The 20731-nt window shown below is 44.0% G+C and overlaps 1 protein-coding gene across 1 annotated transcript in view; it reads left to right on the forward strand.

Moving 5' to 3' along the window:
- Positions 1-11390, forward strand: part of LOC137340912 (coiled-coil domain-containing protein 154-like) — a 30110-nt gene extending 18720 nt beyond the window's left edge. Inside the window, exon 3 of the mRNA XM_068003717.1 lies at positions 11175-11390. Coding sequence (XP_067859818.1) covers positions 11175-11268 — 94 coding nt within the window. The 3' untranslated portion in view covers positions 11269-11390. The remainder of the gene's footprint in view (positions 1-11174) is intronic.
- The last annotated feature ends 9341 nt before the right edge of the window (positions 11391-20731 follow it).

Below are 20731 nucleotides of genomic sequence, written 5' to 3' on the forward strand. Positions count from 1 at the left end.
GACATCCTATATCCGCGGGGGGTGGGGGGCAAAAGGCATTGGGAGGCAGCGAGGGACAAAGTCAATGCCAGGCGCTCAGCACCACGAACATGGATGCAGTGCAGGAAGAAGTTCAATGCTTTGACATGAGTGGTCAAGGTGAGTGAGGTCAACTGTCAAGTGGCGTCTCCTACCAACTGCACCACGCACTACATCCCCCATCCCCCACATACCAACAAACTCTTTCCATCAGTACTCAATTCTTCCAATCAAATGCTTCCTCTCACCCTTACACATTACCACTATTGCAAGCCACCCACCAACAACTCACAGGCCACACACACTGGCAGCTATTCAACCATGACAGGCACATCACCCAGACATACGTCCCGCTTTCGTGCAGAAGAAGATGGCGCATAACAGGAGGCAGCAAGTGGCAGTGGCATTTAGCCCCTCGAGCCTGTTCCACCATTCAATGAGATCATGGTGGACCTGTGACCTAACTCCATATACCCGTCTTAGCCCCATATCCGTTAATACCCTTGGTTCACAGAAATCTATTAATCTCAGATTTGCAGCAGGTAATCCGGAAGGCAAACGGAATATTGGCCTTTATTTCTAGTGGGGTGGAGTATAAAAGCAGGGAAGTCATGCTACAACTGTACAGGATGCTGGTGAGACCACACCTGGAGTACTGCGTACAGTTCTTGTGCCCTTATTTAAGGAAAGACATACTTGCATTGGAGGCAGTTCAGAGAAGGTTAACTAGGTTGATTCCGGGTATGGAAGGGTTGTCTTATGAGGAAAGATTGAACAGGTTGGGTCTATACTCATTGGAATTTAGAAAAATGAGAGGAGATCTTATTGAAACATACAAGATTCTGAGGGAACTCGATAGGGTAGATGCTGAGAGGATGTTACCTCTCATGGGGGAATCTAAAACTAGCGGCAAAATATCAGAATAAGGGGTCGCCTGTTTAAGACGGAAATGAGGAGGAATTTCTTCTCCCAGAGGGTTGTGAATCTTTGGAATTCTTTACCCCAAAAAGCTGTAGAGGTTGAGTCATTGAATACATTCAAGGCTGAGTTAGACAAATTTTTGATCAGCAAGGGAGTCAAAGGATATGGGGAAAGGGCGGGAAAGTGGAGTTGAGGTAAAAATCAGATCAGTCATGATCTCATTGAATGGCGGAGCAGACATGAGGGGTGTAGAAGCATTTCCTAACTTCATTCCTGCACGTCCTGGCTCTAAAAATTAGACTATGTCCCCGCGTCCTAGTATTCAAGTATCGGAGACCTCCAGAAACAGTTACAAATGTATTGGCAGCCAGAAGCAATAATCCAGCCACTAACCTGTAAATCCTGCATGGCCCCTTTTAAATAGCACTGATGGGGGTCCTCCAGGCACTCTAAGACATGTTCAGGTGGTCGTGGTTAAGACGGTGCATTGAGCTGAGCGTTAAGTGCCAAAATGATGTTGATTACTTTAAATCAGCGTTGCACACTGATTGCATCCATTTTCTCCTTACTTAACATGCTTCTGGCGTTCAGTATTTGTGCATGCGCTCACCCCTATGCCAAGATGGTGTCCAGCGCACGTCACGCTGAAAACGTGCATGCGCAGCCAAGACGCCATCTTGGATGTTCGAAAGGCCGTGTAGCGCCATAACAGCGGGCACTATACGGCCCAATTTAGCGCCCATCCTCTTTCACCAGCACTGCCACATTCTCCTTAATCAATAGTGCCACCCCCCCACCCCCCCCATCCTTTTTTCTCTCCCTATCTTTCCTGAACACCTTGTATCCTCAGGAATATTTAGTACTCAGGATTGAATGATATGCATGTGAATGTACAAAGCAATCAAATTAAAATTGGATAGTTGGAAGCATTAATAGCTATGGGGGATATGATATAATACTATAATGGAAACGTGCCCTTGGACCGGACTGGGAACTCGGTAATCCTGATTATAACATTTTCAGGAGATATAGGGAGGAATAAAGTTGGGTAGGGTTTGGGGGGGTGGTGGTTGCAGTGTTGGTAAAGAATTTTATCAATGTTATAAGGGAAGGCTGTCTAGAGGGTTGTGTTAAGACAGAATCCATATGGATAGACTTGATAAATAGGAAGGGAACTGGCACAATTCTTACTGTGCGTTACAGGTCACTAAAACAGTGAAGATGAGCTAGATGTGGAGATCTGCAGATAGTTCAGAGAGATATGTAAAAACAAAAGGGCAATAATAATGGGTGATTTTAACTATCCCAAGATGGACTGGAAAAAAGGTAATGAAGTAATTGGATTTTGAAACAAAAAAACCTGCATAATTACTACAAGTGAGTGTATTAAATGTGATTAAGTTCTGGTTTATTATATGTTGATATTTTTTTCCGTTGGAGAGTTACTTCAGGATTCTGTCTGCTTTTCTTCCTGTTTTCTTTCTCATGTATTACTTCAGTTCCATCATCCAATCTTTCCTATAATATTCTATGAATGGAAATTACATCAAATCAACTTTAGCTTGCTTGAAGTACAGGGTACATTATTTTCTCTGGTTGTAAGAGTTTCTATTACAATCATAACCATTGTAAACAATTTTACAACACCAAGTTATAGTCCAGCAATTTTATTTTAAATTCACAAGCTTTCGGAGGCTACTTCCTTCCTCAGGTGAACGATGTGGAAAGGAGGAAGGAGGTAGCCTCCGAAAACTTGTGAATTTAAAATAAAATTGCTGGACTATAACTTGGTGTTGTAAAATTGTTTACAATTGTCAACCCCAGTCCATCACCGGCATCTCCACATCATGGCTACCATCGAAATCATAACCATGACTCATTTGGTGGAGGTTTGTTCTTTTTCAACTATGAATTCTGTAAATAGTGGAAAACTTAGTAGCTGTTCAATAAAAGTTCCTTGGAGGAATCTCAAGCTAAACACCCAGGAGACAATGCAACATGTTTTCCACTTTAATTTGGATGATTGCTTCTATTGATAATGAAGCAGTCTGTGCCCGCATGCAGCTGCCCGCATGCAGCAAGACCTGGACAACATACAGGCTTGGGCTGATAAGTGGCAAGTAACATTCGCGCCACACAAGTGCCAGGCAATGACCATCTCCAACAAGAGAGAATCTAAAACCACCTCCTCTTGACATTCAACGGCATTACCATTGCCGAATCCCCCACCATCAACATCCTGGGGGGTCACCATTGACCAGAAATTTAACTGGACCAGCCACATAAATACTGTGGCTACAAGAGCAGGTCAGAGGTTGGGTATTCTGCAACGAGTGACTCCCTTTCTGACTCCCCTCCTGACTCCCCAAAGCTTTTCCACCATCTACAAGGCACAAGTCAGGAGTGTGATGGAATACTCTCCACTTGCCTGGATGAGTGCAGCTCCAACAACGCTCAAGAAGCTCGACACCATCCAGGACAAAGCAGCCCCCTTGATTGGAACCCCATTCACCACCCTAAACATTCGCTCCCTCAACCACCGGCGCACAGTGGTTGCAGTGTGTACCATCCACAGGATGCACTGCAGCAACTCGCCAAGGCTTCTTCGACAGCACCTCCCAAACCCGCGACCTCTACCACCGAGAAGGACAAGGGCAGCAGGCACATGGGAACAACACCCACCTGCACGTTCCCCTCCAAGTCACACACCATCCCGACTTGGAAATATATCGCCGTTCCTTCATCGTCGCTGGGTCAAAATCCTGGAACTCCCTACCTGACATCACTGTGGGAGAACCTTCACCACAAGGACTGCAGTGGTTCAAGAAGGAGGCTCACCACCACCACCTTAAGGGCAATTGAGGATGGGCAATAAATGCTGACCTTGCCAGCGATGCCCACATCGCATGAACGAATTTTTTAAAAAAATGTTTGAGGTCCAGAATACACTCATTGCTGTTTACATCCAATTGATGTGGAATAAGCTGCCATTCCTCCAAAAGCTCAGATCATTGGGCCCAATGATGGAGGTTACCTTAGCCAATATCTTTTTCAGATTAAAAAGGAAAGATTGATGATATATCTGAGGGAGAATCATGATAAATAAAGTAGCTAGAGGATTAGTACTATTAAAAAAAAAATGGTAAAGTGAACTGCAGAGAACTAGGCTGAAGGGGATGATGAGAATGAAAGAAAGCCATTAAGAAATTGAACCACCAACAACAACAACTTGCATTTTTATTGCACCTTTAACGTCCCAAGATGCTTCACAGGAGCATTATCGGACAAAATTTGACACTGAGCTTCTTAAGGAGATATTAGGACGGTGACCAAAAGTTTGGTCAAAAAGGTGGGTTTTAAGGAGCACCTTAAAGGAGGAGAGAGAGGTAGAGAAGTTTAAGGAGGGAATTCCAGAGCTTACGGCCTAGACAGTTGAAGGCACGGCCACCAATGGTGGAGCGAAATAAATCGGGGATGTACGAGAGGCCAGAATTGGAGGAATAGAGTTTTCTCGGTTGTAGGGCTGGAGGAGGCTACAGAGATAGGGAGGGGCGAGGCCATGAAAGGATTCAAACACAAGAATGAGAATTTTACATTCGAGGCATTGCTGGACTGGGATCCAATATAGGTTGGCAAGCACAGGGCTGATGGGTAAATAGGACGTTGCGAGTTAAGATACGGGCAACAGAGTTTTAGATGAGCTCAAGTTTACGGAAGATGGGATGCCAGCAGAGCATAGACTTCATGAAGAGTGTTCTTGTGATGATTTGGGAGACTTCTGTTTTTTTTATATGACCATAGATATGCAGGGTAAATGTGACTTAGTAATGACTAGATTTAAGATAGCTGATTTTTCCTTACTAAACTTCAAAATAGGGACCTGGAGCACAATTGTCTGCAAAATGCAAACAAGTGTTTTGATCTGTACATTAGCTACAATGCAGAAGCTTGGTTCTCGGTGCTAATCAACTTCTTGGTCCTTTGGAGGACATTTATTTGCAGACTCAAGTAAATGCCAGCCAGACATAGGAATTGTTTTAATTGCTGGTAAGTGATCATGTATGTGGTTTAACAGACAAATAGGTTAAATCCTAAATGGCTGAACTATCCAGGGTATTTTTCTCAAAGAAGTTCAAAATGCTGAGGGATTAGCAAGTCCTGGGTAAATAGCTGGGAGTAGACAAAAGCGTTTGGAGAAAACCTGTACTGTAACAGGCTTCAAGGAGCTAAAAGTACTTATTTATTAAAGGCAAGTGAAATGTGACTACACTTCAAAACATTTTTGAACGATTATTCCCAAGTGAAATAAGAAACTGAAAGCAATGAGATTTTTTTTGTTGTGCAGTGTTGTAAACTGAATAGTTTTAGTTTCGTTGAAGCTTCTCTTGAGGCTGCTGAAGCAATAAGCAAGTTAAAAAGCTATTTTCGTTTTACAGCATGTTGCTTTCCTATTGCTACAACTATTTGAGTGATGACATTTTATTCATTGTAATCTATAGAATTCTAGAGATTCAGGAATGGTTCCTGCAGATTGGAGGGTAGCAAATGTAACGCCCACTATTTAAGAAAGGAGGGAGAGAGAAAGCAGGGAACTACAGACCTGTTAGCCTGACATCAGTAGTAGGGAAAATGCTAGAATCTATTATAAAGGATGTGATAACAGGACACTTAGAAAATAATAATAGGATTTGGCAGAGTCAACATGGATTTATGAAAGGGAAGTCATGTTTGACAAACCTATTGGAGTTCTTGAGGATGTAACTAGTAGAATAGATAAGGGGGAACCAATGGATGTGGTGTATTTGGATTTTCAGAAGGCTTTCGATAAGGTCCTACACAGGAGGTTGGTGAACAAAGTTAGAGCACATGGAATTGGGGGTTTAAACACTGGCATGGATTGAGAATTGGTTAACAGGCAGAAAACAGAGAGTAGGAATAAATGATTTTTTTTCAGGTTGACAGACTATGACTAGTGGGGTACCGCAGGGATCGGTGCTTGGGGCCCCAGCTATTCACAATCTAGATCAATGAATTGGATGAGGGGAGCAAATGTAATACTTCCAAGTTTCCTGATGACACAAAACTAGGTGGAAATGTGACTTGTGAGGAGGATGCAAAGAGTCCGAGAGCAGGAGGAGAGTCCGAGAGGTGAGCGCAGTGTAAAAGGAGAGTCCGAGAGGTGAGCGCAGTGTAAAAGGAGAGTCCAGAGAGCGGGAAGAGAGTCCGAGAGGTGAACGCAGTGTAAATCTAAGGCAAGTCATGGCAGCAGAGCTCGCACCCGTGATATGCTCCTCCTGCACTATGTGGGAAGTCATGGATACTACAGGTGTCCCTGGCGACCATGTATGCAGGAGGTGTGTCCAGCTGCAGCTACTGGCTAACCTCATTTCGGAGCTGGAGCTGCGGGTGGATTCACTGTGGAGCATCCGCGATGCTGAGATTATCGTGGATAGCATGTTCAGTGAGGTGGTCACACCGCAGGTAAAGATTACGCAGGCAGAAAGGAAATGGGTGACTGCCAGGCAGAGTAAAAGGACTAGGCAGGTAGAGCAGGAGTCCCCTGGGGCCATCTCCCTCTCAAATAGATATTCCACTTTGGATACTGTTGGGGGAGATGGCTTATCAGGGGAAAGCAGTAAGAGCCAAGTTCGTGGCACCACGGGTGGCTCTGCTGCACAGGAGGGCAGGAGTAAGAGTGGCAGGGCTATATTGATAGGGGATTCAATTGTAAGGGGAACAGATAGGCGTTTCTGCGGCCGCAAACATGACTCCAGGATGGTATGTTGCCTCCCTGGTGCTAGGGTCAAGAATGTCATGGAGCGGCTGCAGGGCATTCTGGAGGGGGAGGGTGAACAGCCAGTAGTCGTGGTCCATATCGGTACCAACGACGTAGGTTTAAAAAAAAGGGATGAGGTCCTGCAAGGTGAATTTAAGGAGTTAGGAGATAAATTAAAAAGCAGGACCTCAAAGGTAGTGATCTCAGGATTACTACCAGTGCCACGTGCTAGTGAGTATAGGAACAGGAGAATACACCAGATAAATGCGTGGCTGCAGGGATGGTGTAGGAAGGAGGGATTTAGATTCCTGGGACATTGGGACCGGTTCTGGGGAAGGTGGGACCTGTATAGGCGGGACGGGTTACACCCGAGCAGGGCCGGGACCGATGTCCTCGCGGGGGTGTTTGCTAGTACTGTTGGGGAAGGTTTAAACTAGAGTGGCAGGGGGATGGGAACCTGAGCAGGGAGACAGAGGAGGGGGAAAGAAGGATAGAAACAAAAGTCAGAAAGGGAAGAAGCAAAAGTGGAAGGCAGAGAAAACAAGGGTGAAAAATAAATAGGGCCGTAGTGCAAAATAAAACTAAGATGACTAGCAATCTTAAAAAGACAAGTCTAAAGGCATTGTGTCTAAATGCGCGGAGCATTCGCAATAAGCTAGATAAATTAACAGCACAGATAGATGTTAACGGTTATGATATAGTTGTGATTACAGAGACATGGCTGCAGGATGACCAAGGATGGGAACTGAACATCCAGGGGTGTTCAATATTTAGGAAGGACAGGCAAAAAAGGAAAGGAAGTGGGGTAGCGTTGTTAGTAAAGAAGGAAATCAATGCAATAGTGAGGAAGGATATTGGCTCGGAAAATTACGATGTGGAATCTGTATGGGTGGAGCTAAGAAACACCAAGGGGCAGAAAACGTAGGTGGAGGTTGTCGATAGGCCCCCAAACAGTAGTGGAGATGTAGGGGAGGGCATTAAACAGGAAATTAGAGACACATGCAAGAAGGGTACAACTATAATCATGGGTGACTTTAATATACATATAGATTGGTCAAACCAAATTAGCAATAATACTGTGGGGGAGGAATTCCTGCAGTGTGTACGTGATGGTTTTCTGGACCAATACGTTAAGGAGCCAACTAGAGAACAGGCGATCCTAGACTGGGAATTGTGCAATGAGAAAGGATTAATTAACAATCTTGTTGTGCGGGGTCCCTTAAGGAAGAGCGACCATAACGTGATAGAATTCCTCATTAAGATGGAGAGTGAAGTCGTTGAATCCAAAACTAGGATCCTGAATCTAAGTAAAGGAAATTACAAAAGTATGAGGTGTGAGTTGGCTATGAAAAATTGGGGAACTTTACCAAAAGGGATGACGGTGGATAGGCAATGGCTAATATTTAAAGAACGTGTGCAGGAATTACAACAATTATTCATTCCTGTCTGGCACAAAAATAAAACAGGAAAGGTGGCTCAACCGTGGCTTACAAAAGAAATCAGGGATTGTATTAGATCCAAAGAGGAGGCATATAAAATTGCCAGAAAAAGCAGCAAGCCTGAGGATTGGGAGCAGTTCAGAATTAAGCAAAGGAGGACAAAGAGATTGATTAAGAGGAGAAAAATAGAGTATGAGAGTAAACTTGCAGGGAACATAAAAACTGACTGTAAAAGCTTCTATAAATATGTCAAGAGAAAAAGATTAGTGAAGACAAATGTAGGTCCCTTACAGTCAGAAATGGGGGAAATTATAATGGGGAACAAAGAAATGGCAGAACAATTAAACACATACTTTGGTTCTGTCTTACAAAGGAGGACACAAATAACCTGCCAGAAATGTTTAGGAACCAAGGGTCTAGTGAGAGGGACCAACTGAAGGAAACCAGAATTAGTAAAAAAAATAGTGCTAGGGAAATTAATGGGGCTAAAGGCTGACAAATCCCCAGGGCCTGATAATCTACATCCCAGAGTACTAAAGGAAGTGGCCCTGGAAATGGTGGATGCATTGGTGATCATCTTCCAAAATTCTATAGACTCTGGAACACTTCCTACAGATTGGAGGATGGCAAATGTAACCCCACTATTCAAAAAAGGAGGGAGAGAAAAAATAGGGAATTACAGATCAGTTAGCCTAACATCAGTAGTGGGGAAAATGCTAGAGTCCATTATAAAAGATGTGATAACAGAACACTTGGAAGGCACTAACGGGATTGGACAAAGTCAGCATGGGTTTATGTAAGGGAAATCATGCTTAACAAATCTACTGGAGTTTTTTGAGGATGTAACTAGTAGAATAGATAGGGGAGAACCAATGGATGTGATGTATTTGGATTTTCAGAAGACTTTTGATTAGGTCCCACACAAGAGGTTAGTATGCAAAATTAAAAATGGGATGGGGGGAATATACTGGCATGGATTGAGAATTGGTTGACAGACAGGAAACAGAGTAGGAATAAACGGGTCTTTTTCCGGGTGGCAGGCAGTGATTAGTGGGGTACCGCAGGGATCAGTGCTTGGGCCCCAGCTATTCACAATATATATCAATGATTTGGATGAGGGAACTAAATGTAACATTTCCAAGTTTGCAAACAACACACAGCTGGGGTGGAATGTGAGCTGTGAGGAGGATGCATAGAGGCTCCAATGTGATTTAGACAAGTTGGGATAGTGGGCAAGAACATGGCAGATGCAGTAGAACGTGGATAAATATGAGATTATCCACTTTGGTTGTAAAAGCAGAAAGACAGATTATTATCTGAATGGTGATAGATTGGGAAAAGGGGAGGTGCAACGAGACCTGGGTGTCCTTATACACCAGTCGCCGAAAGCGAGCATTCAGGTACAGCAAGCAGTTAGGAAGGCGAATGATATGTTGGCCTTCATTGCAAGAGGATTTGAGTACATGAACAGAGATGTCTTACTGCAGTTATACAGGGCCTTGGTGAGACCACATCTGGAGTATTGTGTGCAGTTTTGGTCTCCTTATCTGAGGAAGGATGTCCTTGCCATGGAGGGAGTACAACGAAGGTTTACCAGACTGATTCCTGGGATGGCAGGACTGACGTATGAGGAGAGATTGGGTTGACTAGGCCTATATTTACTAGAGTTTAGAAGAATGAGAGGTGATCTCATCGAAACATATAAAATTCTAACAGGACTAGACAGGCCAGATGCAGGGAGGATGTTCCTGATGGATGGGGAGTCCAGAACCAGGGGTCACAGTCTCAGGATTCGGGGTATGCCATTTAGAATCGAGTTGGGGAGAAATTTCTTCACTCAGAGGGTGGTGAACCTGTGGAATTCTCTACCACAGAAGGCAGTGGAGGCCAAGTCATTAAATATATTCAAGAAGGAGATAGATATATCTCTTAATGCTAAAGGGGTCAAGGGAGATGGGGAAAAAACGGAAAATGGTACTGAGTTAGACGATCAGCCATGATCATTTTGAATGGCAGAGCAGGCCCGGAGGGCCGAATGGCCTACTCTTGCTCCTATTTTCTATGTTTCAAGGGGATATAGACAGGTTAATTGACTGGGCAAGAACATGGCAGATGGAATATAATGTGGAAAAATGTGAAGTTATTCACTTTGGTAGGAAAAACAGAAATGCAGAGTATTTTTTAAATGGTAAGAGATTGGGAAATGTTGATGTTTAAAGGGACCTGGATGTCCTTGTACATGAGTCACTGAAAGCTAACATGCAGGTGCAGCAAGCAATTAGGAAGTCAAATGGTATGTTGGCCTTTATTACAAGAGGATTTGAGTACAGGATTAAAGATGTCTTACATACAGGGCCTTGGTAATACTGCACCTGGAGTATTGTGCACAATTTTGGTCTCCTTACCTAAGAAAAGATATACTTGCCGTGGAGGGAGTGCAACGAAGGTTCACCAGATTGATTCCTGGGATGGCGGAATTGTCGTATGAGGAAAGATTGAGTAGACTAGGCCTGTATTCTCTAGAATTTAGAAGATAAGAATGAGAGGTGATCTAATTGAAACATACAAAATTCTTACAGGGCTCGACAGGGTAGATGCAAGGAGGATGTTTCCCCTGGCTGGGGAGTCTAGAACCAAGGGTCACAGAAATTTCTTCACTCAGAGGGTGGTGAATCTTTGTAATTCTCTACCCCAGAGGGCTGTGGAGGCTCAGTCATTGAGTACATTCAAAACAGAGATCGATAGATTTCTAGATATTAAAGGCATGAAGGGATATGGGAATGGTGCAGGAAAATGGCGTTCAGGTAGAAGATCAGCCATGATCTTGTTGAATGGCGGAGCAGGTTCGAGGGGCCGGATGGCCTACTCCTGCTCCTATTTCTTATGTTCTTATGATTCATATTGCGATTATGTACAATGGTGCAAAAAAAAAGTAACATTTAACTACTAATGGTCAAACAGTATTTATTTACAATTATACTGTTATAAATAGTAAAGTATATTTACTTGTGTACTTTTAGGTGGTTGCAGTGGAAAAAAAATCTGTTGAAGACACCAAAGTTTAAAAATGGAAGGGATAAGCCGCTGTCTGACAGAAAAAATGGCTCTGCGTGATTTTTAAAAAAGGAAACAATATAAAGGAGCAAAATTAGTCTGCAGAGCACAACAGAGAAACTTCAAAGAAGAGGGTGACGTGCAGTACTTGATCATGAATGGGTGACCAAATAGCACTGGTGTCAAATAAGTAATTTCTGCTGTTTCTATAAACATGCTGCTGTTACAAAGTTTAGTGACTGATTTGCTTATTTTGAGTGAGTAGTGCACTTTAGTTATCAATAAGGCATGAGACTTTGTGCCAAAAACTATTTTACGCAGTTAATTTTTACGCAGTGGAAAATGCCTGATTTATGTGTAAAGTGAATCAGGGTTCACTGGCAATTAACAGAGGTAACTTACTTACCCAAACTGTTTCAATAATTAGAAAGAAAAATATAAGTTAAAGCCACGTGAACTAATAAATCAAATAGCCTTGTGTCAATTCATTGAACAATACGGAGAATAGACTGTTAAAATAGTTTTGCTTATGTTTTATTAAAAAGGACCATGAATGTGCCAGAAAGACTGAGGTAATTTGGATATTTTCAATAGACCTGGTAACTATCTTCGCTGAATGAAATTACTAAATAGTCCTAAACTACGTGTAGTGATTTGCTGCACAGCATCAATTGTAGATCAAGTAGAGACTTGTATGATGATCAATGGTGTTTACCTTTCAGGCTGGGTGTTTAATGATGATTAAATTTCGGTGTGTAGCATTCAGTTTCCACGTGTAAAGTCTATTACAATTACCATATTTATGGAAAACCATACAGATCTCGTAGGAGGTAAATTATTCATGTTAAAAATGAGCTTAGTCTCCTTTAGGAGACTACAAAAATTAGAATACTAGGTGTTTACATTAGTATGACTTATGGAGCACTGGATCTTTTTAAATTCAAATCTGGATCCAACTGATAGCATTCATACAACTCAACAATTTCTAAAATAGATTATTCCATATCATTTCCAAATTGGGCTGATTCAGATTTAATAGGGAAAATTAAAATGTTATGCCAGCTGAGATGCTGTGTCATTATGAAAATTGGCATTACACATGCACAGTTGGATACTTTGCCAATTTGCACAAGCTCAGCACAATGCCCATGTTTCAGGATTCTTATGGGTTATCATTTTAATGTTTAAAGATTGTGGTGATTTTCATACTTTCCTCTGAAAATTATAAGATAGCTGTGTTAATGTGCATTGAAATTTGATAATTGGGAAATTATTTAAACATTAAAATATTCATTGGAAAGAAATAGAAGATCATAGGATAGAGACAGATCAGGGAGACTATTTGGGTCATCTTATCTCTTCCAGCATAAAAGAAAATTTATATTTCCCTTATCATGTCATCTCACTGTTCTTGAATGAATCCAAGCTTTTCAACTCCACTATTCTATTCAGAAAACCACTCTCCGTGTTCTTTGTGTGAACATTTTTATAGGATATCTGTTCTAAATTTCCATTGAATCAATTTTGACCTGTGTTGTCTTGATCTAGTATTCTTGAAGTAGTAGTGCTCCATATTTACCTTATCTATGCCAATTAATGTTTTGTATACTTCTATAAGACCTCCTCCCTGACACCTTCATTCAAGGCTAACAAGGACCAGTTTCTCCAGTCTTTCCTGAGGAAATAGTTGAACCTCTGGTTAATATTTTTGAGTACTTTATTAAATGCAAGGCTGTACCCAAAAGATACAGATAATAAGTAGAATTCTGATTATTCAGTAAATGAGTGAGATGCATTCAGGAATTGCATTAGTTAGACTAACATTGGTTTGGGGGAAAATAATCAAGAGCATTTTATAGGATCTAAAGAGCATAGAGATTGTAGGGAATAATCAAAATAGTTAGTGTCTCACACAGCTACCAGTATACTTTGAGGAGGTAACTATTAGTGAACTAAATCAAAAGCAAAATACTGCTAAATTATTCTAAATTGAAAGAAGTACAAGTAAACTGCCATTTCACCTGGAAGGAGTGTTTTGGGTCCTGGACAGCAGGTAGGGAGGAGGTGAAGGGGCAGATGTTGCATCTCCTGCGCTCGCACGGGAAGGTGCCGTGGGGAGGAGAGCTGGTGTTGGGGGCAATGGAAGAGTAGACTAGGCTGTTGCGGAGGGAGTGGTCTCTTCGGAATGCTGAAAGGGGAAGGGAAGATGTGTTTGGTGGTGGGATCGCGCTGGAGGTGGCGGAAATGGTAGAGGATGATACTTTGAATGTGGAGGCTGGTGGGGTGGAAGGTGAGGACAAGGGGGACCCTATCGTGGTTCTGGGAGGGAAGGGAAGGGAAAGGGTGAGGGCAGAAGTGCGGGAAATAGAACAGACACGGTCGAGGGCCCTGCCAACTACAGTGGAGGGGAATCCTAGGTTGAGGAAAAAAGAAGACAATATCGGAAGCACTGGTGCGGAAGGTGGTATCGTCAGAACAGACGCGACGGAGACAGAGAAACTGGGAGAAGGGAATAAAGTCCTTACAGGAAGTGCGGCGGGAGGAAGCGTAATCAAGGTAGCTGTGGGAGTCAGTGGGCTTATAATAGATATTGGTTGACAGCCTATCCCCAGAAATGGAGATAGAGAAGTCGAGAAAGGGAAGGGAAGAGTCGGAGATGGACCGTGTGAAGGCGAGGTAAGGGTGGAAATTGGAAGCAAAGTCGATGAAATTTTCCAATTTGGGGTGAGAGCAGGAAATGGCACCGATATAGTCATCCATGTACAGGAAAAAGAGGTGAGGTGAGGGAAGGGACCTGAGTAGGACTGGAACAAGGAACGTTCCATGTATCCCACAAAAAGGTAGGCATAGCTGGGACCCATACGGGTTCCCATAGTGACATCTTTTATTTGGAGGAAGTGAATGGAGTCAAAGGAGAAGTTGTTCAACTTAAGAACAAAACAAGTTCAGCCAGGCGGAGGAGGGTGGTGGTGGATGGGGACTGATTGGGCCTCCGTTCAAGGAAGAAGCGGAGGGCCCGCAGGCCGTCCTGGTGGGGAATGAAGGTGTAGAGGGACTGGACGTCCATGGTGAAAAGGAGACAGGACCGGGGAACTGGAAACTGTTAAAGTGGTGGAGGGCATCAGAAGAGTTGTGGATGTCGGTTGGAAGATTATATTATTATATTAGTGAACTAAGCCTCTTCCGTGGATATGATTTCCTTGTATTTTTCAAAAGCAATTGATAAAGTTCCATATCTGAGGCATTTAAAGCAAATTATGGCTCATTGTAATTAATTTAGTCAAGTTATCCACATTGAATATTGGCTTGATAGGAAGAAGGTGGTAATGATAAATGGAAATTATTTTGAGGGGCAGTTGCTAGTAGATTTCACAGCAGGATGTAAGATATTCTGGAGTTTAACTCAATATACCTTCTGGTGCTTCCATCAAGAAATTAAATGCGTTGGGTAGAATTCATGATGGGGTACATTGTACATATGCTGTAAAAGGAGCAACTAGAGAGGCTAGATATCCTCTTGTGTTTTTAATTTAATAATCTGCTTTATTGTATTCAGTTAGTTATTAACCATAAGAACAGTGTAATAATGAAAAAAAATGAAAGATGTGACAATGGTCCCGATAATAGAATGGAGGTGGGATGGCAGCGGGGGCGGGTGAGTGGGTGTGTGGGTAACCCAACCAATAAAAAATGTCCGTTTCCCATATGATCGCAATTGAATTGGTGCCACTTAACATGGCTTCCGGGTTTGCCTTCAGAAAGCTGCGCAGTGGGCAGACTGGGCACCTGCATCACATGCTGTCACCTGGAGGAGCTCTATTTAAAGGGCCATTGCTCCAAAGGCTTTTGCTGGAGCAAACACCCACAGACCACAGTGGAGCAGCACAGGGGCAAGACTGCCTCACTCCAGGTGCTACTCGACGGGGTGAGGAGGAGGAGGGATGTGTTTTAACCGGCAGACAGGAGGAAGTGGCCTGCCTCTGCAGCCAAGAAGGCCTGGCTCGAGGTGGCAGAGGAAGTCACCAGCAGCAGCAACATATCTCGCACCTGGATCCAGTGCAGGAAGCGCTTCAATGACCTAACTAGGTCAGCCAAAGTGAGTACACTTACTCATTCTCCTACATTCTGTGTTGCACATCACCGCCCCCCTCCCCCCCCACCCCCCCAACTCATTCTGCACTGCCAAGACTACTCCATCATATCACTCCTCACACCCACTTAAGGTTCATCCTCAACTTACCTGTGCTTTCTCAGCACTTCCTCACCTCCCCATTAGTCACCCCACCACGACCACTCACCCCAATCCTCATCCAGTGTGATGGCTCTGTCTCATACTCAACCTCTGATGTATCTCTTTCACAGTCAACCTCACCTAAAGCGCTGCATTCATCGGTTGGCCACTTCGCCATCACTCACTCACAAGTCTGTCCTTTGTCCCCTTCTAAGAGAAGAGAGCGCAAAATGCACGCGAGATGGCGAGGACTGGAGGTGGGTCACAAGTAGTGGTCCTCACAGACGTGAAGCAGGAGGCGCCAGATCCAATTCAGGCCCTGACAATGGCTGTTCGGACTCAGGGTCAACAACATACTGCCGCCTTAAACAGGCTGACAGATACTTTAGAAGTGGCCTTCCAACACATCACACATGTCCAACACACTGTTCTCCAGCAGGATGGTAGGAGTGATGTGGACCTGGCCCAGGGGAGGGATGATGGCAAAAGGGGACATGGAAGTGGGGATGCCACTCAAAGTGCTCCCACATCTCACCCGTTGCCCCCCTCTCAACCAGTACCCATAATGCTGCCTGCTATCCAGGTGGCCGAGACTGCCCCTGAACAGGTGCAGGTGGTGCAGTCTCTGGAGAGGCCCTCAGGGGCTCCAAAACCCAGAGGGCATAGGCCCAAAGCATCTAAACAGTCAGGGCATGAACATGAGCAACCTGCCACTACCTCTGCTGCAGCCTCGGGATGCTCTACGTAAAAGTAGTCGTAAGAGAAAGGCTTTGTGACGGTTTTGTGAGCACGAAGGATCTGCACAAGAGTGTTTGACAGACTGTCATCTTTTTCATTTATATTTGCTTTTTGTTAAAGTGACATTAAATGTTATGATTGTCACCACCACTTCCATGTCCTGCCCATTCTTGACTGGCTTTTGTGATAGGGCCCTTTCATGTGGTTCACCATTGATGCCACCCATTGGGTCACTTTACAGCGGGTGTATGTGTAGTTGCAGGACTGTTTTGTGCAGGGAGGGGTGGGCGTCCTAGTGTGGGCGCTGCACTTTCCAGGTGGTGTGACGACTGGACGCTTCACACTTTCTGATGTTAGAACTGTTCACATTTCAGTAACTCCCTGGCCTCACGAGCAGCCAGGTGAGCCTCTGCTCTGTCCATGGGTTCTTCCTCTTACTTCTCCTCTTCCTCCTCCTCAATGTGGGTGGCAGGTGTGGATGGGGCCTTCTCAAGCGGCACCCCTCTCTGTTGTGCCATGTTGCGCAGGGCACAACACACTACTATAATGCGTCCCACTCTGGTGCGTATTGAAGCACTCTCCCAGAACGATCAAGGCACCTAAATCGCATCTTGAGCAGCCCTATAGCATGCTCAATTGTAGACCTGGTGGCGATGTGGCTGTTGTTATAGCAAAGCTGTTGCTCAGTGATGGGGTTCCTTCGAGGTGTCATGAGCCACGTGTGCAGGGGCTATCCCTTGTCCCCGTGGACCCAGCCCTTAAGGGTGTTCGGTGCGTGGAAGAGGGGCAGGATGTTGGATTCCCTCAGGAAGAAGGAATCGTGGTAGTTGCCGGGGAATCTGGTGCAGACGTGAAGGAATCTTTTGCGGTGGTCACAAACGAACTGAGTGTCGATGGAGTGATACCCCTTTCTGTTGATGAATAGGCTTGGCTTGTGTGGAGGTGCTCGTATTGCTATATGGGTGCAATCGATTACACCCTGCACCTGTGGGAAGCCAGCCACAGAGTGGAATCCCACTGCCCTCTCCATCTGGCTGAGGTCCTCCGTGGGGAAGTTGACGTACTGCGAGGCTCTGCTAAACAAGCCATCGGTGACCTGCCTTATGCACTTGTGTGCAGATGACTGCGAGACCCCGGTGATATCCGCGGAGGCACCCTGGAATTATCCAGAGACGAAGAAGTTGAGGGCAGTGGTGACTTTGACAGCGACAGGTAAGGAAATGCCGTTCGGCCCAGCTGGGAGCAGCTCGGCATGAAGGAGGCTGCAGATGCCTGCGACTATCTGGCAACTCACTCTGAGCCTCCATATGCGCTGCTCCTCAGAGGTCCAGGAAGCTGAGCCTCGGTCTGTGGACCCTGTGGCAAGGGTAATGCCTCCTGCGACGTCGCTCTGTCTGTTGTTGCCCTTTGTGCTCTCGTGCAGGTGCCTGTGGCGCAGCACTATGTTGTGGAGGTGCACACTGTGCCTGGCGAGGCTGGTGATGTTGCTCACCCTTGGATGTAGTGGTGAATACAGCCCTGGCACCCCCTTCCTGATGGTGTGAGTTTGAGGGGGTCAGAAAAGTTGTTAAATATGTGTGAACAGAAGAATTGTGAGTGGAAAGTAAGAATTTTCAGTGAAAACACAAAGATCTTGCAGCCCAAAGTTTGTGTGAAAGAACTGAGTGCCCTGCAGCAAGATCTTAGCTTTTCTCCCCATCTGTCAAACAAGCATTTGAATGTCCAACTGGCTGCTGGCTGAAACACGTCTGGTAGAACATGGAGTGTTTCCCACAGCACAGGAAACACGCTGAGGATGTTTGAAAATCGGACCCCTGCCTTAATGTGGACAAAATTAAGTACTTCCAAGTATCTACATAAGTCTCTTAACTATCATCCCTTCCACATTTGGGAGGCGGCGCGCACCCAGATGCGTCAGTGGGGAACTCGGAAGTCTGCGGGTTGGAGTCAGGTTCCGAACCCGCTCGGGATTTCTGCGATTTTCGGGGCCCCCCCCACTCCCAACGCACCCGCTGCTTCACCGGAAAATCGAGCCCAATGTGTTTGTGTGATCTCACCCTCTCCCATCTTGCAAATACATATATTTGATCTTTTGATATATGGGAAAAACCCTGTCTGATTTCGCTTATTGCTATGAACCAAAATAATATTAAAGTGATGCAGGAACAGCAATGGAACAAACCAGTGAAGAGAGAAGGGTGAGAAGTAAAGACCTTCCTTTTGGCAGAAGCAGACACCTGTGGATAACTATTTGTACACCAGGAGTACAGCTAAGAAACTGGATGCAAATATCTTTGTACTCTCTGACACAATAGAGTTTGTAATATGCATTGGGTTTTAAACATACCATCTTGTATTCTACATTCTAACCTTATCATTCTTCCATTAGATCTCTCACTCGCACACATACACACACCTTTCCATGCAACTGAAATTTCTGCCTTAGTGTAAATTTTATAACTAACAAAGGTCATAATCGAGAAAGGAATTCAGAAAAATACTCTTTGTTAGGATGCTTTTCAAATTGGCAGTAAACTATTGAGAAAAGGTCAATGGGACAATCACAGAGCCATTACTCTGGCAGTGAAGGTCTAAGAGCTCGCCACCCTGGGGAAAAGTCTGAGCCTTCTTGGAGGTCTGGTAGATTTTGATTGACAACCTGCAAGGTAACCTGAGATATAACTGATGGCTAATGCAACCTCACTTTTTCTCTCCCCATTGGTGTTTTCTTTCTGTACAGGAAAGTATGACTGTTAGCAGATAATATGTTAACATATAACATATGTATGACACTACAAGAGTATTTTGCCTTGCCTGAAGCTAATGAATAAGAAATACAAAACTTGTTTGATCCCAGTGACTTAAATTGTTATCATGTGTGAAACTGAATATTTGTTTTACTACAGTTTTTTTAAACCCTGTTTGTGAGATTATGGGGCCTCCTGTGTTGTTAACACAGGATGGGTGGATGCGGTGAGGATGTTCCCAAGGATGGGTGAAACTAGAACTAGGGGGCATAATCTTAGAATATAAGGGGCTGCTCTTTCAAAACTGAGATGAGGGGAAACTTCTTCACTCAGAGGGTGGTGGGTCTGTGGAATTTGCTGCCCCAGGAAGCTGTGGAAGCTACATCATTGAATAAATTTAAAGCAGAAATAGACAGTTTCCTAGAAGTAAAGGGAATTAGGGGTTACGGGGAGCGGGCAGGAAATTGGACATGAATTTAGATTTGAGGTTAGGATCAGATCAGCCATGATCTTATTGAATGGCGGAGCAGGCTCGAAGGGCCGATTGGCCTACTCCTGCTCCTATTTCTTATGTTCTTATGTCCTTTTCAATTGTGCCCAGTGCTCCATCTGGACCTGGTAATGCGAAGGGGGCCCAACTATGTCTTGAGATTTGGGCAAAGGGATCATCTGAAACAGTTCACATTTTGGAAAATTATCTATTGTAATTAGAAGCTTGAAAGAAATTGTGCAACAGATTATTGTAACAAATCATGTGGAAGATACATCAGTGCATCCACAAACAAACTGTATAGATTTTCTAAGACATGAAGTTGAACATTTGCAATTAAGGGATTAAAAACACTCTTTAATTGGTGATTATTTGCACAGGTGAGGCTTAAATAGGAACTGGGGCAGATCATGCCATGTGTTTTAGGCAGTGCTAAGGAGAGTAAATAATAGATGTTAAAGTAGTGCAGATGGAGGTAATTTTCAGCTAGTCTCCAAGAACATAAAACATAGAATGAAATCACTCCATTATATCAAGGCACGTGTTGTAATCCTGCAGTCAGTGGTGCTTGCTAACACAAAGGATCTAACCTTGTGACTTCTGATAGTAGGTGCCTGAGCTGCTGTTAAACTACACTCCTATATCTACCTGGTAAACACACAGTGCTGGTTCTGTCTGCATGCAGATTACAAGATAATTACAGATGAGGAATGCCATTTGACCCATCTTGATTCATCCATCCAGAAAAATCTTAACTACCTCATTGTAGCATCCAGTTGTTTCTTAAATGATTCCAGGGTTTACCTCCACTCTATCTGGAAGTATATTCCACATGTTGATCACTGTTTGTGTGATGAAAATTTTCTGATATCTGTCCTAGTTTGAACCTGTGTCCCCTAATTCTACTGCTGCAGTTTAATTTAAAGTAATATGCCAGGTTAACTTTTTTATATTCCCTTAATAATCATATATACCTCTATAAGATCACCTCTCAGTCATCTCCTTTCCAGGCTGAAAACTCTCCTCCAGTGTTTTCTCATAACTCAGACCCGTGACACTGGGGATCAGCCTCATGGCTCTTCTCAGCACTTCCTTTAGTTCTTGAAAGTCTCCCATGTTTCTTGGCAATCAGAACTGGATGCAGAATTTGAGGTGGGGTCTGACTATAGCGCTGTACAGTTTTATCATTACTTCCTCTGGTTTCTGTTCTTTTGTTTTGGGTATGTAGTGTTAGAACGTATTGATTTCTACGCATTTTTCCAAACATGTTGCATGTTATCGTGTCATGATATTGCTACATTAGGACACACCCAGTTC

Source organism: Heptranchias perlo, chromosome 22 (genome assembly GCF_035084215.1).
Source record: "Heptranchias perlo isolate sHepPer1 chromosome 22, sHepPer1.hap1, whole genome shotgun sequence".
Lineage (NCBI taxonomy): Eukaryota > Metazoa > Chordata > Chondrichthyes > Hexanchiformes > Hexanchidae > Heptranchias > Heptranchias perlo.